The sequence below is a fragment of the Electrona antarctica genome (assembly GCF_951216825.1).
Source record: "Electrona antarctica genome assembly, chromosome: 10".
Lineage (NCBI taxonomy): Eukaryota > Metazoa > Chordata > Actinopteri > Myctophiformes > Myctophidae > Electrona > Electrona antarctica.
The window spans coordinates 52,115,653-52,136,744 of NC_136791.1; the positions used below are offsets into that span (position 1 = coordinate 52,115,653).

Here is a 21,092-nt window from a genome sequence, read left to right on the forward strand (position 1 = left end):
TTGAAATGTATATAGGGTTGAAGTGGTTACAGTAATGTATGTTTTTCTAATCAAAATGTAAATCTCCAAATTAACTAGTAACTAAAGTTTTCAAATAATTGTAGTGGAGTAAAAGTACAAATGTTGGCTCTGAGATGTAGTGGAGTAGATGTAAATGTATTGGAAATTGGAATACAAGTAAAGTACAAATACCTCAAAATTGTACTTAAGTACAGTATTTGAGTAAATGTACTTAGTTACTTTCCACCACTGGGTTAACGGCAGGAGGATGAGTTAACAAAACGTCAACAAAGAGAGAAGTATATGACCAAGCTGTCCGTCTGATGACAAAAAAGATTACGAAAGAAAGGAGAGAGAAGTATGACTAAAACACAGAAGTGGTCAATGTTATCCTCAACTTCATATTGACATCTGTTGTCCAGATCATATCTCACACCAGGGCTGCAGGGCTGAATCATTCAGGCCGCGGTAGTCAAGTCATACACCCAGCCAGGCCACCCTATCCCTATACCCACACGCATGTACGTTTGGATTACAACAGAGCCATATGAGCCGGGTGGTGCTTAGACGCCCGCACGGCATGGGTTCGTAAGGCAATCAAGCACTCCCCATCCCCAGTACAGCTACAGAGATGTGGAATCAGCTGCGAATGATATAAAGTGATTGAAGGTGTGGGTTATCGGTGAAATTTACAACGGTCACGTGACGGTAACCAGCCAATCAGAATCAAGTATTGGGACTAACCGTTTTAGAAATATATTTTTGGGGTCCTTGACATCAAAAACTTTAAGAACGACTGACATAGAAACATAGGCTTTTCAGAAAACTGTCAGGATTTAGAAGACATTTGCAGAAACGTCTTCAGGTCTAAATGGGTTAAGAGCGTACCGGACCACATCTCCATGATATGATCTACTGCACCACGGATATGTCAACATGAAGTCGAAATGAGTCATAGTTCTCTCTTTTTGTATCTTTTTGTCATCAGTTTCTTCCTTTTAAGTGAAAGAAAAGTAGTGTCAAAATATCTTTTGTATATTCTGTTTCAAAACAGGCCGTATACACTATAGTAGCTTTTCGTGCTGGGGCCCTTTACTTTAGAATCATATGATAGACTGACTGATCAGCTGGTTATGTTCTTTCACCACTTTATTATTTGTATATGTAACAATACATTATATGAGAGCCGCTATAATTAAGATTTCCAGGGTGAATGCCTCTGACTTAATTGACCTAATTTTCTACAGTGCCACCCTGCTCTTTGGGCCCTGCAGGGCTTGTGCCCAGAATTTCCCATTCAGGAATCCAGCTCTGACGCATCCCCAAAGCTAGTTATTGCAACCAGACTATTGTAATTGTAACACTTTTATTATTATTATTATTATTGGGCAACCAGTATTTTTGAGTTGGACTATGTAAGCGACTGCGGCAACCACACTTTGCAATTTTTTTAAATTGCGACCTTTCTAGTTACCAACACAATTTCGCAATTTGACAAAGCATCAGTATCACAGGTGTATCACAAAATAATATGAAATTATGTTTTAATGTTCTTTCTTTTTAAGGCAGTATTTTAACTGGCCAAAACTCACTAATGGAACATGCAGAATAATCAAGATTAGGATTGGTTTTTTTTGCATTTCTAAAACAATTCAAAGAGCAGGCTCCTACCGGAGAGGCGGAGACACCGCCGATCATCAAATTGGCTTAAATTCAAGGCTTCATGGGGTGTGTAGTGTACTTAAAAGAAAATAAGTCATTTTTGGGGGGATCAAGTGAAAGCATGAGACCTTTTTACGACACTACACGTAACACATGGGAGTCTATTCCTGTAAGATCGCGCTAGACTGCACCGCTGGAGTGCCACACCTACCATCACTACCCTGGACTTCCAGCACGACTTGCCACACCAAAGCCATGCCACTCATACACTGAGTTGGTGCCCAGATTCGAACCCATGAACTTGTGGTCCAAAGGCGAGAGCTCATCCATCAAGCTCTAAACAAGGTCGATGGATTTTGGCCAAATGAGGCATGAGTTATGCCTGTTCAAAGTTTTCATTTTCAAACAATTACTATAGCGCCCTCCTTTGGCCAATTGGAGTAAGTCTGGTTTCAGCACTATTTGGCATGACCCTGACATGTGACTCTGCAAGCTGTGATGTTGATGAACATTCCTCATAGAAATTGTCCAAAAGTTAAATGAACAGAATGAAAGTTTAGTAAAAAAATATTTATTTCATAATCATGAGTTGAATATGCATACGAGTGCCTTTTTTATACTCTTAATTCAAAGCCTATTGCATTCCCTCCAAACTCGAGCTGTTTTTCACCACCCATTCTACAGTAGGCATATAGAAAAATAGATGAAAAAGAGTGTAGTACACAACACACATGTTCACCACTTAAAAACTCATATTATACTTCATTGATCGGAGTCCCCAGGGGTCTATCCTTGGCCCACTCCTTTTTCCCTCTACACCAAATTCCGTTGCCAAATATAGCTGATGTACAACTACAAACTCATGACACATCGCATTGCAACACTTTGTGAGCTTAGATATCTGCTATTTGGAGTATTTGCACAGAATGTTAACCCATTTTCACAGAATGTTCGCCTATTATGCCCAGAATAGTGCATGTCATAATGGCTCCTTGTTCATTAGTTAACAAACTGTTAATACTGTGTATTGTATTCTCTTTTCTGTTGGATATTCTGTCGGCTTGTTCGTCTGTCTGGAATGTCGACAGAAGCATACTTGGCTGTCATCACTGAATGCTGGCTGCGAAACATAACAAATTAGTCACTTAAAACAACTAGCAAGGCTAGAATTGCAGCCAGTCTTTCTTATTGAATGAGAACAATCCCCAGTGACAATCTACATTCTGGATATTTTGCAGCCAGTATTTAGTGACAACAAGAATTCTTTGTATCCACAAAATACTAACGGTAAAAATGGAACAAAATAACCTTCCATGTAGTATGTAGTATGTACCTTTGTGCATAGTACATCAATGTCTGTGTTGCACCTCTATGTCTGAAATAACCTTCCATGTAATATGTACCTTAGTGCATAGTACATCAATGTCTGTGTTGCACCTCTATGTCTGAAATAACCTTCAATGTAGTATGTACCTTAGTGCATAGTACATCAATATCTGTGTTGCACCTCTATGTCTGTGTTGCACCTCTTCCAACCATGTCTGTGTTTATGTACGGGTGTCTTTCCAGAGACCACGCACTGCAATATATGTGCAATTGTCTGTCATCAAAAAGGAAGAAACTTGGCTAACTGCCACAAAGCCAAGTACAGTACCATACTAGGAAGGACATTCTCTCTCTGTGTGTGTGTGTGTGTGTGTGTGTGTGTGTGTGTGTGTGTGTGTGTGTGTGTGTGTGTGTGTGTGTGTGTGTGTGTGTGTGTGTGTGTGTGTGTGTGTGTGTGTGTGTGTGTGTGTGTGTGTGTGTGTGTGTGTGTGTGTGTGTGTGTGTGTGTGTGTGTGTGTGTGTGTGTGTGTCTCTCTCTCTCTCTCCTCTCTTTTTTTCTTTCTTTCTTTCTTGACAAGCTTAAATGATTTGTCTCATATGTCACCCTTGGACACCCTGACCCAGCAGCACTCAACACAGACTCGTTCCCACCACGTGTGTGACATGTCGGACTCGTACCCATTCTCATTCAGTTGGACAGTATTTTTTTTATATTAACCGTGTGTGTGTGTGTGTGTGTGTGTGTGTGTGTGTGTGTGTGTGTGTGTGTGTGTGTGTGTGTGTGTGTGTGTGTGTGTGTGTGTGTGTGTGTGTGTGTGTGTGTGTGTGTGTGTGTGTGTGTGTGTGTGTGTGTGTGTGTGTGTGTGTGTGTGTGTGTGTGTGTGTGTGTGTCGCGCACAGCCCCGGAGTCTGAGTGGCGTGGAGATGAGAAAAAGGCAGGCGGCGCACATCGAGGGCCCCCCACAGGCCCCTGGTCAGCCCCGACCCAACACCTGCTGTCTCTGCTGGTGTGGTTGCTGCAAGTGTCTCTGGTAAGCCACTCTCAGGGAATTCCTTCTCCCACTCAAACAGCCGAGGTCGTCTTTTGACGCTTTTTTAAATTAAAGGAGCATACTGGCATTAATACAGGTACATGTTGTCATTGTCTATTATAGTAAGGGCATTTTATCAGGTATTTGACCAATCTGGGAACTAAATCGTTACCAAGAAATTTCTTCACCAATGTGTTTCTAAAGGTGTCTAATAACATGTACTAAAAGTTTGAAATTCAACTCCCGTGGGACATATGAAACTAGGGTGATTTCATGATTCTGAATCCATTCCAAGCATTAGTTTTGCACAAAAAACACTCCTTGGGCTAAATTAGGCCATATCCACTTGACCAAATGTGCTGACCTCATCACGTTTGTGTGGCCGTTTTCCTCCCAAGGAGTGTTTTTTGTGCAAAACTAATGCTTGGAATGGATTCAGAATCATGCAAACACCCTAGTTTCATATGTCACATGCTACTTAAAGAATGATGAAATTTGGACTTTTTTGCCTTATATAGGATGTTATGGGTATGGTCACATATTATGCTAATAACTCAACTTTCCCACGGGAGTTGAATTTCAAACTTTTAGTACATGTTATTAGACACCTTTAGAAACACATTGGTGAAGAAATTTCTTGGTAACGATTTAGTTCCCAGATTTTCATAGATTTCTCTTACTATTAGCAGCTTTGACTATAGCCAAAGCTGTTAATGGACAATGACAACAATTGTAAATTGTAAATAAACATAGACATTTTCCATGTCTATCTGAATTATTGGCTCATTGGCTTAAGTTAATTGTGCAGTCTTTGGAGAAATGTTTTGTCCAGGGTTTATTTTCAGTTGTAATGCTCTAGTTCTAGTTCTAAAATGTGCTTAATACAACATGGGTTGAAAACTACCCATGGACATACCTATCTTAAGTTTCAAGTCTCTGCAAGTTGATTTTTATACCTTACTGGAAAAAGCCACAGCCGCTCCAGGCTATGTTGACCTTTATGGTGTCTGATGTCACTTTTATGTCATACCTGTTCTGGCTTTTCTGATGCAAATGTAAATCATGCAAAACATGCATCATTTAGTATGATGTTTCCACACAGTAGTTTGATTTGGTTGTGAGGGCAAAGTTTATAGCAACAGAGTTGACATTTTGGTATGTCATTAGGGCCTCTACATGATATGCAGTGCAGTATAGCTCCATAATATATCTTTGTCCTTGTGTCTGTCATTCCTTTTTGCTTGATATTAATTACTATGAAAACTGTTGGAACAACAATAAAGAACCAACAACCAACCAACCATTTTGTAAATACTACCATTTACTGTGTTTCTCACTGTTTATGTTCATGCCTGTGTGGAAACTGTGTGGAAAAACCTTATATGGGTGCAACGGTTAATCAGTTTAAACAATAAAAAAAAGAATAATGTAGATTAACCCATTTAGGCCTGACCTCGAAATTTAAAAAAAATCTTCTAAATCCTCCAGTTTTCTGAAATAAATATTTTCACGAGTTTTAAAAAATAGCAGACCTACAAGCTCATAGCGCGCCACCGAGTGGCGCGCTACGAGCTTGTAGATCTGCTATTTTTCAAAAGCTAAATTATAACATAATGTTTAAAACACCAAAAGGGGTTCCCGCCCAAAATGGGTTAATCGATCATTTGATCGATTAAGTAATCGCTAAGAAATCAATTGATAGTTGCCCTAAAACCATAGCCATTTCCAACATGAGAGAGACTTTGCAAGTCTGCTTCAGCCGACTCGGTGCTGTTTGAGTTGTGTTTGAATCGTACCCCCTCCCCAGTCTCGGTACATCCGAGACGTCAACACCGCGCGTGGACCATGCTAACACAGCCTAGCGCTCACTACCCCCGCAACATTGAAACATGGCAAGGACAAATGCACACATCTCTTAAGAGACAGAAAGGATATGTTATTTTCACCTGAACCACTATTTACATGCTATTTACATGGGGGGGGACTAACATTAAGAAATTGAGATGTCTACATACATCCAGCAGACACAGTATGTACTATATGAGGTATATGTGAGGTTAAACGTACGGTGAATTTGGTGCAAAAAACAACACCACAGGCCAAACAGGGAACAACAGGGAAAGTATGGTAAGGTCTGCAATGCAAGAAAGTAGTCAGTTCAAGTAAAGTAATCGTAGGCCAGTCACTCTAAGCTAAAAAGGGGTGTGACCCAAAATAAATTGCAATAGTAATCGTTCAAGTTTTTTTTTTTACAACATAACATATTCAAAATTGTAAATGAAATAATGAATGGATCATGGTAAATTCAGCCCAATTTAGCCCAAGGAGTGTTTTTTGTGCAAAACGAATGCTTGGAATGGGTTCAGAATCATGAAAACCCCCTAGTTTGACATGTCATATAATGCTACTTAAAGGTATATTCAGTGATTTGACTTAATCTAAATCACTTATTTTTTCTTTTTTTCTGGATAATCCTCCCTACTATAGAGTGTGCTAACCATATAAGGAGTTCCTCCCTGTCCCCAGTGAGCCCCTGGGGTCAAAAAACCCTAGTTTCAGTTTTGGTGGCGGGTGGCAAAGCCTTCATCCAATCAGGATGAGAGGGGCCTTCCTCCAATCATGATCGAGTGGGGGCGGGTGGGTGCACATGCTGTTGGCCTGTTGCACTTCCCCCCACTGTAGAGCGTGCATGTGCACATTTTGTTACCGGGGCGGACTGGGTGGTTTTCCAAATCACTCAAATCACTGAATGCTCCTTTAAAGCATAACGAAACTGTTGCCTTATTCAAACCTTAGATTGACTGGCCTATCAGGACTTGTTCAACAGTCTGATGGCATCCAGGAGAAATGTGGTGGTCTTGAGTCTTGACTCTTGCCCTTTCTCCTATGGTGGGCCTCCTTGCCTGGCTTAGGCGGTCATAGAATGGTTGTGAAAGGTTTGTGGCTGGGGTGGTGTATGTCCTTGATGATACGGTGAGCTTGATCACTTGATCGCTTGTCATACAGCTCTTGGAGGGAGGAAAGCTCACCTCCCATAAGTCCCATTATGCACTCCGCCGACCATACCACCCACTGTAGGTTATTCTGTTTGCAGGTGGTGCAGTTCCCATACCAGGCAGTGCCACATCCATAAACATCTTATACAGTATGTGTTTGTCGCTACACTTAGCTTCCCACAGATTGATGCCATTCTCTCTCCCTCCCTCTCCCTTGTCCGAGTCTTTATGTATCAGAATAATCAATTGTGTTTTTGCACTTTACTAATGCCATTTGGTTTACAAATCTAAATTTGTGCAAGAATCGTGCAGCACTAGTTGGAAGAGAGGTTTAAGTCAAGCACTTTGATGTTGTCTGTTTAAAAGCTACAGTAGTTTGCTCCAGGTGCCACATTTTGAATGTAGTAATGTTCAGCAACTACGGAAAAAATGAGAATCGTGTTCTCAATTCTTGTGGAGGAAAATCGAGATTCACATTTGAGCGAGAATCGTGCAGCAGTAATCATCATCATCATAATTTTCATTATTATTTATACTCCTGGGTCAAAGTAGTGCAACACTTGCACCTGCTACATTTGTTATGTTAGGAGCCTTTCTTGTTAACTCGCACCAAATGTGACATATTTCCAAACATCACTTTTTCTGGCTGTTCTGCCAAATTATGCTAGGGAGAGATGGAAAGAAGTACAATCATTTGACTTTTGTCCAAAGCACCTCATATTTGTCACTCAAAATCGTTCACAGGGGCTCTCTGCACTTGTCATCTATAGCAAGCTAACACCCGCAAACTATAAAACCATGACCACTATTTTCAAGTGAATCAAATGAGACGCTCGAGGAGAGATGTGTGCAGCACTGTGAGTGTTTGTAGCTTGACTTTTCCATGAGGCAGAAACGAGAATTATGGGAGACTATGGTACCATGGTACCATATTGTGGCAAATGAGTATTGAGTTTCAAATATTCAGAATCATTATGCATTGAAACATTTGATATTTACTAAAACATTTTGTTGCTGTGCACAATACAATGTACTATACACAATGCCCACTGAAAAACACACTAACACGTACGTATACACTGACATTGCTGGAACACTCTAAATCTCCTATGCACAACTAAACTTAAACATGTATCTCCATAGCAACGCCTAACTCACTTACTGGACTTTTTTTCCACGGATCCCAAGGAGCCCGAGGACCCAGTAAGAGGAAGGCGTTCTTGACAAGTCCTGACCTTGAAGCCAGATACACAATGGAGATGAGGAATTGCTTTCAGTTGCTGTGTGGAGGGTGAGCCTAATGCAAGGTCCGTGTGGTTTGTCACTGCGAATGTGGAGGCTACTAGGATCTGACTGTAGAACTCCCAGAGGTCCAAGTTTAGTTTTAGTCTTATAATGTATTAGTCATCTGAAATAGTTTAGTCTTAGTCGACTAAATCTCATTTAATTTATGAACGGTCCACAGCCCTCCTCTGAGACAGAGTGAGTAGACAGAAATGGTGCCATCTTGTAACGAGCATTAGTGAGGACCATATGAAGATAGGAGAAGATAAGATTGAAAATGAGTGAACTGGTCCTTTATGAGCTGGAGAGACCAGGATTATTCTGAATGTACCGTAATTCAGAATAATAATCGGCATACACTTGTTTTAACAAAACTAAAAGCCTGTAGTGGGTAGACATGGCAAATGAGTAACAGAATCTACCTAGCGTCATTGTTAGAACTTGCCTTGCCTTGCCTATAGGTTAGTTCCCCTTTAAGATGGTGTTGCCTGTGTTTAGCATGTGTTTGTTTAGCATGGATAGAGGCTATCGTTTTGCAAACCAGTCTGTGGCTTACTCAGTCAGGAAACCGTAGTTTGCATTTGCAAACACTATGTTGGTGACCCAATGCTCTCACAAGAGGCTGTTGCGGCATGGTTTGCCCAAGCCAAGCAAGGCTCAGTTCACATGCTATTTACATGGATTCGAGCTGAAGCTAATCTCTCAAGACAAAATGTTCAAAACATTGAAAATCTGAAACCTGCCTCTCTAAGACTTACTGTATCACTGTGCCCCCGAGCAAGGCAGCAAATGATCTCACAAGAGGCTGTTGCGGCATGGTTTGCCCAAGCCAAGCAAGGCTCAGTTCACATGCTATTTACATGGATTCGAGCTGAAGCTAATCTCTCAAGACAAAATTTTCAAAATATTGAAAATCTGAAACCTGCCCGCCTCTAAGACTCACTGTATCACTGTGCCCCCTGAGCAAGGCAGCAAAGCCAGCCACCACCCCGTAGCGGTAGCTGCAACAGTGGCTTCACTGTGGCTGCCCTCGAGCTGCAAGAGACGAGTGAATGAAACATTGTTCTTCCGATGAATGGAAAGTGTTCTGCATCTTACACACCACTTCATCTCAAGTGGTGGCAGCTTGTAGACGGGACCTGCAAGGAGTAGTCTGTGACTCTGCACGGTGCACTTAAATCAAACTGTGGCAGCTTCTGCAGTGTTGGATTGGCTCCTATTCGGCACCCTCAGCGATTCCCAACGTGTGGGCCGGGGCCCCACTGGTGGTCCGTAAGGATATTGCACGTGAGCCCCCAAATTGATTGGCAAAACGCTAGGATTTTAATGATGATAATATAACATTAATATAAAGGACAGATGTAAAAATAAATGTTTTTTTTTTTTTACCTTAAAAAATAAATAAAATTGGCTTGTAATGATAATAATAATAAAAATCACACTTGTGTAAAGTGAGGGGCGCTCATCATCATACATTATCATACATACATAGTTACATACATACAAAAATTAGTAATGCCACCATACATTTTTCAAGTGACTCTATAACGGCAGATTCATGTTTTGGCCTATTGAACTGTATAGGTCTTACAATCAACATATTTTTTCCCCACTGGATTCTGTGGCATTTCTTCCTTGACCTAGCGGGGATGTGCATACAAAGTTTCATGCCAATTGGAAGCTGCGTTCATGATCTGAGGCATTTTGTACAAAACTGGCAACTCTGTAAACTTTGGGAGTCAATCTTAGCCAATCAGGATTGAATATGAAATATCCGACGGATCTGTCTCAATCACCTAGAGATAATGTTTTTTTTTTTTTAAACGATCATCTTTTAATTATTAGCATTACAAACTAATAAATGTAATAAATTACAAAAAACAAAGTTTAAAGCATTTTAAAGCACTTTAAAGCATACTATGTTAGTTCCATTGATCAAAGCTGTAACACAATCGATTGATTGATCATTTAAATATATACATGATCTGAAAATGCATGCAGACCACTTAAAACGGCCCAACCCACCTGACCACTTAACCCATTTAGGCCTGACCTTGAAATTTAAAAGAATTCTTCTAAATCCTCCAGTTTTCTGAAATAAATATTTTTACGATTTTTCAAAAATAGCAGACCTACAAGCTCGTAGTGCGCCACTCGGTGGCGCGCTATGAGCTTGTAGATCTGCTATTTGTCAATAGCTAAATTATAACATAATGTTTAAAACACCAAAAGGGGTTCCCGCCCAAAATGGGTTAAAACGGCCCAACCCATCTGACCACTTAACATGCGTTACAGTACGTCAGGGTTCCCCAATAGGCGGCCCGCGGGCCATTTGCGGCCCGCGGAGCGCCCCCTTGCGGTCCGCGGAAGAAAAAAAAAAAAAAAAAGAAACCCCTTTTTTTTTCTTTTTGTTTTGGGGGGGGGGGTTTCCAGATATAAATGGCATTAAATGGGGGTCAGTAGCCTATGCATGTCAAACTGGTCATCCTTTTCAAATGGGGTCTTGTCCTGAAAATGAATTTTCAGGGCAAGACCTCGACCTCACGCGTGCGGACTCGGCCCCCAGCCTGGTACCCTAATCAAAATATGGCCCTTGAGGAAAATTAATTGGGGAACCCTGCAGTACGTGGTCAGATGGTGTGGGCCCCGCTTTCCACGTAGGCCCCGATCCATAAAGGTTTGGGAACCGCTGCCGTAGGTTGATTTTTTCTGCACGGGGCAGGGATTTAACTAACACCTTGTCATTGACATTGATCAGTTTGGAGCTGAGTGGAATAGCTTGCTGCTTATTTTCATCTGTGAGTTCCAAGTTATATAAATGACTCCTCTGTGCAAATCAAGTAGCTGATTCCTCTCTGTCAAAATGGTTAGATTCATGACATTAATGTGAGGAAAGTAGTTTGATAAAGTTATGTCTGTGCCTGAATGCAATCAGTTCCACTTCGAATCCTCATTGCAAAGTGGTCAGCTGAGGTCAGAGTTAATGGGACGACGTGATTACATCCGGTCACTCAGTAATATACAGGTGTGTGTGTGTGTGTGTGTGTGTGTGTGTGTGTGTGTGTGTGTGTGTGTGTGTGTGTGTGTGTGTGTGTGTGTGTGTGTGTGTGTGTGTGTGTGTGTGTGTGTGTGTGTGTGTGTGTGTGTGTGTGTGTGTGTGTGTGTGGTAGTCGAGCATGAGAAGTCAAGGTGATCTGTTTCTCTGCTTCACCCATTATTTGTTTTGATTGATTGAAGAATTTATTAACAGTTTGCAGAATTACAGTACATTTCAAGCACAAACTCAATACAAAGGCTGTTAACTGTGAGTGGACGACCCAATTAAGCATTACACTTGTTTCCAATAGGGTCCACCATGTTCAAATCATCAAAACATTTAGAGACGTACAAATAGACACTTCTATAGACAGTACAGGAATTCATCATAAAGGAGGTAAAAAGGGAAAAGAAACATATACAGTGAGGGGAAAAAAAGGGGTGGGCGGTGGGGGGGATTCACGTTCAGCTCCGTTCATTTGTTTGTTTTCCTTGGAGGAGCTGCGTTGGGTCCCCAAGTCGGCTCCGTGGCCGTACCTTGAGTTGGCTGTGTGGCCGCGACCGTCTCTTGTGTTGTCCTTGCGTTCGTTTGTTTTCTCCCAATCTTCCTCCCTCCCTCTGCCCGTGCCCCTCTAACCCCCACCCATGCCCGAGCCCCCCCACCCAACCCCACTCCACATACAGTGGCCTTATCTGGTCTCTGCACTTTCTATTTCTATCAACACATCACATGCAAAACAGCTGTGAAGAACAGCCTGTATATTTAGCTGTATTGTGTGCACGCCCGGGGGTCGTGGAATAGCTAGGCCCATTACCACTGCACAATGGGGACTTTGACAAGAGACAGCGAAAGGAAGGAAAGATCCTCCGTGGTGAAATATAAAAATAGACCGCTCGGTGTGTATTGTAGCGGGGACTCTTCATGTGTGTCCATTGAGCAAGATGTGTTTTTCATAAACGAGTGTACCTGTTTATAGGTCCTGCGTGTTTATGTGCAAGGCTAACATAATGTTTTTCTGGTAATGGCTTTTGAATGTGAGGTGACAGGCGTGACTGGATAATTGTCAACTGAGGCATTATAAAGAGGCTCTTCCCGGCTACTACACCTGGCTAATAATAAAAGATAAATGCCGTATAAGTACGTATGCATAGAACAGTGTTAACTGTAGGTGGGACAATTTAAAAAAGGCATAGATAAAATTATAGTCTGCACACTGGTAATGTGTTCTTTTGATTATTGTCGATTTGATGTTGAAATCACATGGTTCTTATTTCCTGAAGAAGAACAATGTGATCGAAAAGTCAAATCATTGATGATGGCTATTTCCCTCAACAATACATAGAGTTGTTGGTGAGGGGAAAATGGAGAGGACTAGTAAAGGGTCCTGGGGACCCGCAACGTTTTTTGTTTTTGTCTCTAAGTATATAACAAGATTAAGGTGGAAGTTCATCATTTATCGTTTCCATATGTGAGGGTTTTACTTTTTGCTCATGCTTCCACAACATGGCCACAGTGATCTGACTTCATCACGGCAGTCATCACCACCACCACAGCTGTTCATCAGTTCCAGTTAATGGGCCACAGATTTTGTGCTAAGGAATTCTGTCACCGCCATGTTTTATGAACAGGCTATTGCATAAGACTTAAAAAGGCAAGGAACCACATTTACATAAGGATGACCATTTTTGTATGAGAGGGGCAGCTTTGGCATGATTGTGGACAGCAAATGTTACAAGGCCTGGGTAATTGACTGAGGGTATACATATGAAGTACAGCGAACCTATTCACTCTAATTGAGACAATAAGACATTTGAGAGTGAAACAAATTCAATGTGCAAATAATTAACAGGTCCCGGAGAACACAGATGCAATTAAGGGGGCACTAGACAACATTCAGCCACTAGGTGTCACACTCACTAAGCACTAACAGTTCCTGCCACCTCTTTAAAGGGACACTTCACTCTTTTTGCAAAAAAATATATGTTAATGACGTTTAGAAGATTTAGAACACTTTCCTGGGATCTTTGTGTGTAATATGTGGTTTTAGATATTTTAGATTTTAGCAGTGAGCCCAGTGTCTCTGATGTCATCGACACTGTGCTCACTTCCTTCCTGGAATACAATTCCCATAATGCTTTGGTGCACTGCTCCTCCTTGTGGAATATCTAAAACCACATATTACACACGTAAAAAACCCCAGGAAAGTGTTCTAAATCTTCTAAATGATTACCATATATTTGTTTGCAAAAAGGGTAAGGTTTCCCTTTAAGGCAGCAAAGGCATGGCAGTTATGTAGGATGCCACATTGTAATGTGGTGGCTTCCTTTATAAGAATATAAAAAAAGTAAATATACACGCGTTATGTCCAACCGGGGAAACTTCCGCCTGTCGGGTGAAAAGAAGCGGTTCAGGCATAAAAAAAAAGGCATGAGGTCAGTCCGTTGCTCTCCCCAGGTTGGCGGAGGGAGTGTAGAGCCCAGGATTGCATTAGATAATTGACAAATGGGTTACAAAATCATAAAAAATATTATTAAGTAAAAAAAGTACCCTACCCATAATTGAAAACAGATAGATATTAGCTATTTTTTCACCATAACTTTTTTGTGGGAGGAAAGCAATACCTTAACTTTAACTTTCCGCACATTCCCTGAATGCCCTGGATTGATCTTCTATCATTAAAAATGGTATAAAGTAAAGAAACTGTGTTGACGCTACTGTGTCGGTATCATGAGTGAAATGATAGCTGCATCGGAGTTTGACACTGACCAGTATAAACTGACTAGTCGTCGTCGGCGAGTCCCATTTAAAAAAATGACGCTTAGGTTAACATATATCCACATCTCCAAACAGGGGAATGTCATGCTCAAGCTAAGGTCCATATGTCAATATCACTACAAGTGAGCAAGTGAACAAGAAAAAAAAAGAAAACGGTGCCTGAGTCAGCCCTAAATCAACTTGAGACTTGTTGCTCGACTCATTTTGTTTTTGGGACAAAACATTGTGTGCGTACACTATAGCAATTTCCATAGAGGCTGTGTTTGTAAGTGGACAATTGAAAGTTACAATGGAAAAACGTGTATGTTTAAAAGTGTCAATAAAAATAATTCAGTTAAATTCAAAATCAGACTTGTCAGATGAAACAGTAGGACTCTGCCATTTTGACCCATCCTGCAGTTTCCATGAACACCCAGATATCTTCCACTTTGACCCCAAGGTGGTACCCAGTGATTATTTAATAAGTGACACTTGAACTTCTTCTCGGGGAACCCCACCCCTTACTGGCCCGAGGAGTCTTAACTGCAATCTTTTTGTTTTTCTCAAAACATAAGATTAACTCATCTTTCTATTCCAGGAATGAAGACAGGATGGAGAGAAGTGAGCGACAGACATGCACCAAGCTGGACAGTATTGAAGCTACAGACGAGCTGTAAGTCCATCCGTAACTCTTGTCTTATTACCTGTTCATGCATGACATTCCTGTACACTACAGTGTGCATGTGTCCAGTTGTATTGATGGTGTGTGGTGTGTGGTGTGTGTGTGTGTGTGTGTGTGTGTGTGTGGGTGTGTGTGTTGCGCACGTGCGATTCCTATGACTACTAGACACCCCAATCTAGAGGAGGTACTGTCATGGGCCAGGAGCTTCGAGATGATGATGCGTTCGCTGGAGGGCCGGGACATTTTCCGCGAGTTCCTGCGCTCAGAGTACAGCGAGGAGAATCTCCTGTTCTGGATGGCGTGCGAGGAGCTGAAGAAAGAGACCGACCCGACGGCCGTGGACGAGAAGTCCAGGATCATATATGAAGACTACGTGTCCATATTGTCACCCAAAGAGGTATACTATAGGCGATACCAGTGTTTACCTTTTCTCCGAATCAAAATTCAAGAAACTAAATAGCCACTGTTGGTCATCATTTACATGAGTTCTAACATGTTGCCAGTCTTCATTTTAACTTTTTCAAAGGTTTCTAATAAATGATCAAACAATACCTTACTTAACGTTTACCTTAGTAAACATTTTGGGATACTTGGGTAATACCTAAATTCCAGTTAATGCAAAATGAAAAACCCTTATACCATTAAAAAAAATAAACTCTTACTGGTTCTAGGTGAGTCTAGACTCGCGGGTGAGAGAAGGCATCAACCAGAGCTTGGCGGAGCCTAGCAACGTGATGTACGAGGAGGCCCAGCTTCAGATCTACACACTGATGCACCGCGACTCATTCCCTCGGTTCCTCAACTCCTCCGTTTACAGAGACCTCCTGGACAGTAGGAGGCGCACCTGCCTTGACACCTAGGCCCTAACCCTACATCACCCTCCACCATCTTAAACGCCAACGAGACTACTACTTCTACTTCAAATACTACTATGGTGCCAGCAGTCGGGTTTGGAAAATCTCTCCCATTTTTTTGTTTGGATTGAAAAGACTGAATGACATACAGGATATCCTTTTTTTGTTTTGTTTTTTATTTATATTTTTTAAGCAATTTCTCTCCAGTTCTCTGCTGGAGCCAGGTGGGCCTTTTGCTGGTTGCTTATTGGTCACTAAAGCTGCTCACGCTGGCCAGCGATTGGTTGACTGGTGATTCTTGCTGGTTGTTATTTGGTAGATTGGCCAACCCGCATGTCAACAAGTAGTTGAATGGCCAACCTCATGGCCAGCTTTTGGTTGACTGTGGACAAGGACTCCTCAGGCCATGGGGACGGACAAGGAGAGAGGAAGACAAAAAAAGGACATTTCCACTATTCTTGTACTGTACTGAACTGTTTAGAACTCTTCTTCTCACCCCTCTCTTTCTCTTTGCTCCTCTTTTTGTCACATTCTGTCCCTCGCCTCAGATGTTTTTATAGTCCAAATATGAAGCCCAATTTGGGCTTGGGTGTTGGGGCTGCTCTGCCCACTAGTAGAAGCACTGGCTCTGCATGAAAAACAAGGTTCTGGAACTCTCTCTGCGTGTATCTCTCTCTCTCTCTCTCTCTCTCTAGCTTGACATTGGCTGCGGACTGCAACGGTTCTTGAATATTGAGACATATTTATCTCCTGATAAGGTGGACCTGTCTCTCTGTCTGGCTGTCCATGTTCAGTGAAGAGGGGTAAAAAGTAGAATTTTTGCCAAGTTTTAGCTTAATGCATTTTTATTTTTATTTTTTTAATGAGGAGGTTTGATGGCTTCTACAGCAGCAGCAGCAGCGACGGCATCACCTACCCATCCGTCCATCCGTTTTGTTTATTCACTCGTCCAAGCACTTTCCTTCTTTACGATTCTGTAACTGGGAGAAGTAAGGGCTAGAACTGTGGTTGGGCAGCTACATGTATTATTACTCTTATGAACTTTTCAACAACAAGAAATCACAATGCCTTTACATGTGAGACAAGGCAGCACAAGCGCTGCTGGAGTTTATCTGGAAAGCAACCACAGTTTTGTCAGTCGTTCCCTACCTCCCTTCTGTCCCCTTCCCATCGTTCCTCCCTGATCTTTCTGTCCCACCTCTCCTCCCAAGTTAAGATCATCACAGCCTGACAAGCACAGGTGCCCCATGTTGGGAAAAAGCACTGCTGGAAATGTGGGAAATTGTTTCCAATCCCTGCATGTAATAGCAAAATGGCCTATAGCTCTGTGAATATGGTCGATATCAATTGCCAGCAGCTGCAACATACATCGTGGATATGTTTGGAAGGATTCATTGTTGAACAGGACTGGCCTTGGGCGTGTGAGGTTTTTAAACTAGCTGCTAAAGTTAGATGTTGAATATTGCTGCGGTAATCAAACAGCTGGTACAGTCAACTGTAAATAACATCAGATATGCTGGTAGCAGAGATTGAATTATGGTGTTGTTGGAGGCGATTGCTGAACATGATGTCATAGGTGCTGTGAAGAAGACATTAGATGTGACCTAGAGGTTGTTTAGTCTAGTTCATTCAGGTGCATGTCTATGAAGCCAGCAGATACGGCTGGAAGGGACGCGTTGTCGCCTTTTACTTAGCCCAGTTGCGTTCCTTTTTTTTTTACACCAAGGCCTAGTGAAGAGAGTTGGCATGATAATGCTAACACACTAGTCATTGTACAAGACTTGCTAAAATAAATTAGCTAAGCCATATGCTACATGATATAGGCTTTTCAACAAGGCTGACTAGCTTTCAGCATGCAGTAGGCTAGTGGTTAGCATGCTTGTGCTAGCCATGCCAATCCTCCATTCCCGCAGCCAGCCCTCAGAGACCGTAACAAAGTTAGTTTTTTTCTAATCCGACATTGCCAGCATGCATTGATAATGGCTGTGTGTGTATGGTACAGTTACACAAAAACATAATATTTAAGAGGGTCTTGCCAAATATTTCATTAACATTTGTAGTACCTATTAGAGGACAATTTGTTTTTTTGAAGATGTGAACATTTGAAGATAAACTTTGTTCCTGGCCTGTGGATGTGCAGTAGACAGTGCATGAGTGCAGTATATTATATTTTTGTGAAAGAGTTTGACGTCATAGATTCATCATGTTATTTGATGAATAGCTAACCTTCTCTTTGTTTGGTGGTTAGCAGTCTTAAAGTGTCAATGAAACATAGTGCCACTCCTCAATGCGAGCATAGTGTCAATGTTGCCACCTCATTTAACTACCTGAAGTTTACGTGCCAAGCCTGTTGAAGACTAAATTAAAGGTATATCGGGCACAGAATGCCCAGTGGACAGTTAAGTGCAATTGGATCAATTTCAGTGATATTAGTGTTTGCTTTTGTATCACAATGCTGGTTGTGTTCTGGACTTTAAGAAACGTATACACATTTCTAACACACAACTATTTGAGGCATTAGATAAGAAATGAACTTTGCCAAACAATTTATCTTTAAACTAGCATTAGAGAGTTAAATAGAAGATACCATGATATTTAATGAGAAAGGTTGCCCTTCCCCACCCCCCAAAATTGTAACAACATTAAAGCCTTTTAACCTGATTACAATAATATTATAAACTTTATGAGTTTGTAAAGACCAAGTTTCATGTTTGGAATGTTCCTTATCTTTTAAAAAATCAATTTAACTGGCCATATAACCTTTGGCAATACAATACTTACATGCAACATACATTGTAAGCCAGAAGGGCTTGATTGGTAATGCTTAGCTGCATTAATGAAGAACTGTGCATGCATGCAGTGAGTCACTTAGGAGCGTAATTAAAGAATAATGATACTAAAGGGTCAACTTTCCAATTGACATGGTGGAACTGTTTTTGTTGCCAGGCAACATAAGCATATTGGACCTTGTATTTGGTGTAGTTCTTTAACTTCATAGAATAACGTCTGTGGCTTCTGTAACTCTAGCGCAGACACATCCCTCTTCTGAGCAGTCCGGCTACTATTTGCTTTTTTTTTGCTGGCTCTACACAGTAACTATAACACGAGAATGTTTCACCAACAACCAGACAATGAAATCATGGTGCAATTAAACCAAGTTTACATTTATAAATGGTGAGGTGTGTGTATAGCTTAAAAAATATACTCATAAGAATGGGGAATGGGGAGCCAGACATTTCCTGGTGTTTTAAGTCCAGTCAGTGGCTGACGGGCAGTCCTCCTGAAAGCCTGGGGGTGTTTTAAGCAGGGGACAGAGACGGTAGAGGTCCAGCTCTCGGCTGATTGTCCCTCTTCTCACGTGATTTTTAAACAATTGGTGAAAAAATAAATAAACACTGTTTATTTTTCAATGACGTGCATTCGAAACTACAAGCAATGATGATTATGTGTGTGGACATACAGACTCTACAGAGTGGTATCACAGAGTTTTATAGATGTGGACCTTTTTTTGTTTCCTTAAATTTCACATGGTTCAGAGTGTATGGGTGTTTTGAAACACCGCTGACACGACTGCCATGATTTATACTCTGTTGGGCGCCATTGTTGCACACAGAAAATGTTAAAGGAGCATTCAGTGATTTGGGTGATTTGGAAAAAAACCCGGTCCACCCGGTAACAAGATGTGCACATGCACACGCTCTACAGTGGGGGAAGTACAACAGACCAACAGCACGCGCACCAATGCCAGCCACACTCGATCATGATTGGAGGAAGGCACCTCTCATCCTGATTGGATGAAAGCTTTGCCACCCAAAGCCCAAACCGAAACTAGGGTTTTTTGACCCCAGGGGCTCACTGGGGACAGGGAGGAACTCCTTATATGGTCAGCACACTTTATAGTAGGGAGGATTATCCAAAAAATAAGAAAAAATAAGTGATAGTTGAATTAAGTGAAATCACTGAATGTACCTTAAGTAGGGTGCAACACGACGTGCAACCAAGTATAACTCAGGCTTTAAGAGTTTGACAGCTGACTGTACTGATGGAATGAAGGAGGTCTGCGAAGCTTTAGCCTTATTGACATGTTTTTCCCCTTCTTAAAAGAAAGATGTCTTTGTAGGCTTTTCACTACCTCCCATGTTGTTTTAGGTGACATCCCCGCTCTGATTCCACCGGCTGTTTGTGTTGCTTCTTCAAGTTCCTTGTTCTGTTTTTGTCTTATTACCTAAGCAGGTAGGAGGCTGGGCTCATCAGTGCTAATGGGATTCACCTGGGCCCAGTGCATCCCATAGCACATCATTTATAAGCGTGTCCACGCAGTCATCCTCGTATCCCTCTCATACAGCACTGCATGTCTTTTGGTTGATTTAGGTCATCATCCTACAACACTCCATACATGTCATTACAGCATATACACCCACTGAAGAACTGTCAGGTACACTACCATACACTCTTGTTATTTCTTGGATTATTAATTAAATGCTTGAGCTGGACCTATTCAGTTGCTGTGTCTACCTTATTGTTATTGCTTCTGAGCCTGGTTGTAACAAATGGGGCCTCTTCTATTTTTTCAAGTAGTTTGGCTGACAAATGGATCTGTGTTTTGCTTTGTTAGCATTTTTCTTTTTTTTACCTCTTTATTTTTGAACTACCGTACTCACTATTTTTTTATTTCTAATTCTCCCCGGTTTAGTTGTTGCAAATTCCCTCATTTAGTCCCGTCACAGACAGCCCCTACTGTCTGATGTTGGGTGTGGGTGGGGTGGTAGAAAACCACGTATTGCCAGCCAGATCTTTGAAGAGGGGCATACTATCCCTCCCAGTTCCACTCCCCGCTGAAAACACCAACCTTAGTTGTAGGAGTCAATAGTGCAGCGACAGAATGCAGGGGAGTCCTGCCAGCTTCCCATCCGCGGACATGCCTAATTATGTTTGTTGGCATGCGGAGGAATTGAACCCCAGTTTCTGCCTAGTTTTTGACCCCTGGGGATCCATTTTGGTTTGCACATTGGCGTAGTAGGCACAGGCATCGTGTTGATTTTATTAGATACATCAATTCATGATTTTGTATGGTCTCCCTCAGAAGCGCACATTGAAACGTATTAGTGAAGGAGAACTGCTGGGTAATAATATTGAAAGCTGTCCACTGCCCTGTGTCTCTAGGTCACCACCTTCTTTTTACATCTTGACTAACTTAATGAGAACAGACTCAATAGTAGAGCACAGACAACAGCATGGTTTCCATTCAAAGTTTTCTTTGTTTCCAGATATAGTTGCATTAAGACTACAACTATAGCCTGTCTGATGGCAGAGTTTTGGGTCTGATGCCAAACCTGAATTTGGAGAGCTCTAGCCCACCCAGTTAACAATGTTCTGAGTTCTGACCAATATATTTGTCCAAAAATCATTACATTCATTCAATGTTCACCAGTTAGAAAAATTGCCAGTTTATATTTGAGGACGTTT

General features: G+C 41.6%; 1 protein-coding gene across 3 annotated transcripts in view; it reads left to right on the forward strand.

Moving 5' to 3' along the window:
- Positions 1-20,123, forward strand: part of rgs17 (regulator of G protein signaling 17) — a 33,042-nt gene extending 12,919 nt beyond the window's left edge. For 2 of the 3 annotated variants that reach the window (XM_079512610.1, XM_079512611.1), the window contains exons 3-6: positions 3,889-4,019; positions 14,689-14,763; positions 14,938-15,169; positions 15,444-20,123. In XM_079512610.1, coding sequence (XP_079368736.1) covers positions 3,889-4,019; positions 14,689-14,763; positions 14,938-15,169; positions 15,444-15,632 — 627 coding nt within the window. In that variant the 3' untranslated portion in view covers positions 15,633-20,123. Of the gene's footprint in view, positions 1-3,888; positions 4,020-8,203; positions 8,307-14,688; positions 14,764-14,937; positions 15,170-15,443 lie in introns of all 3 variants that reach the window. The other variant, XM_079512612.1, reaches the window with a different exon arrangement.
- Positions 20,124-21,092: the final 969 nt, after the last annotated feature.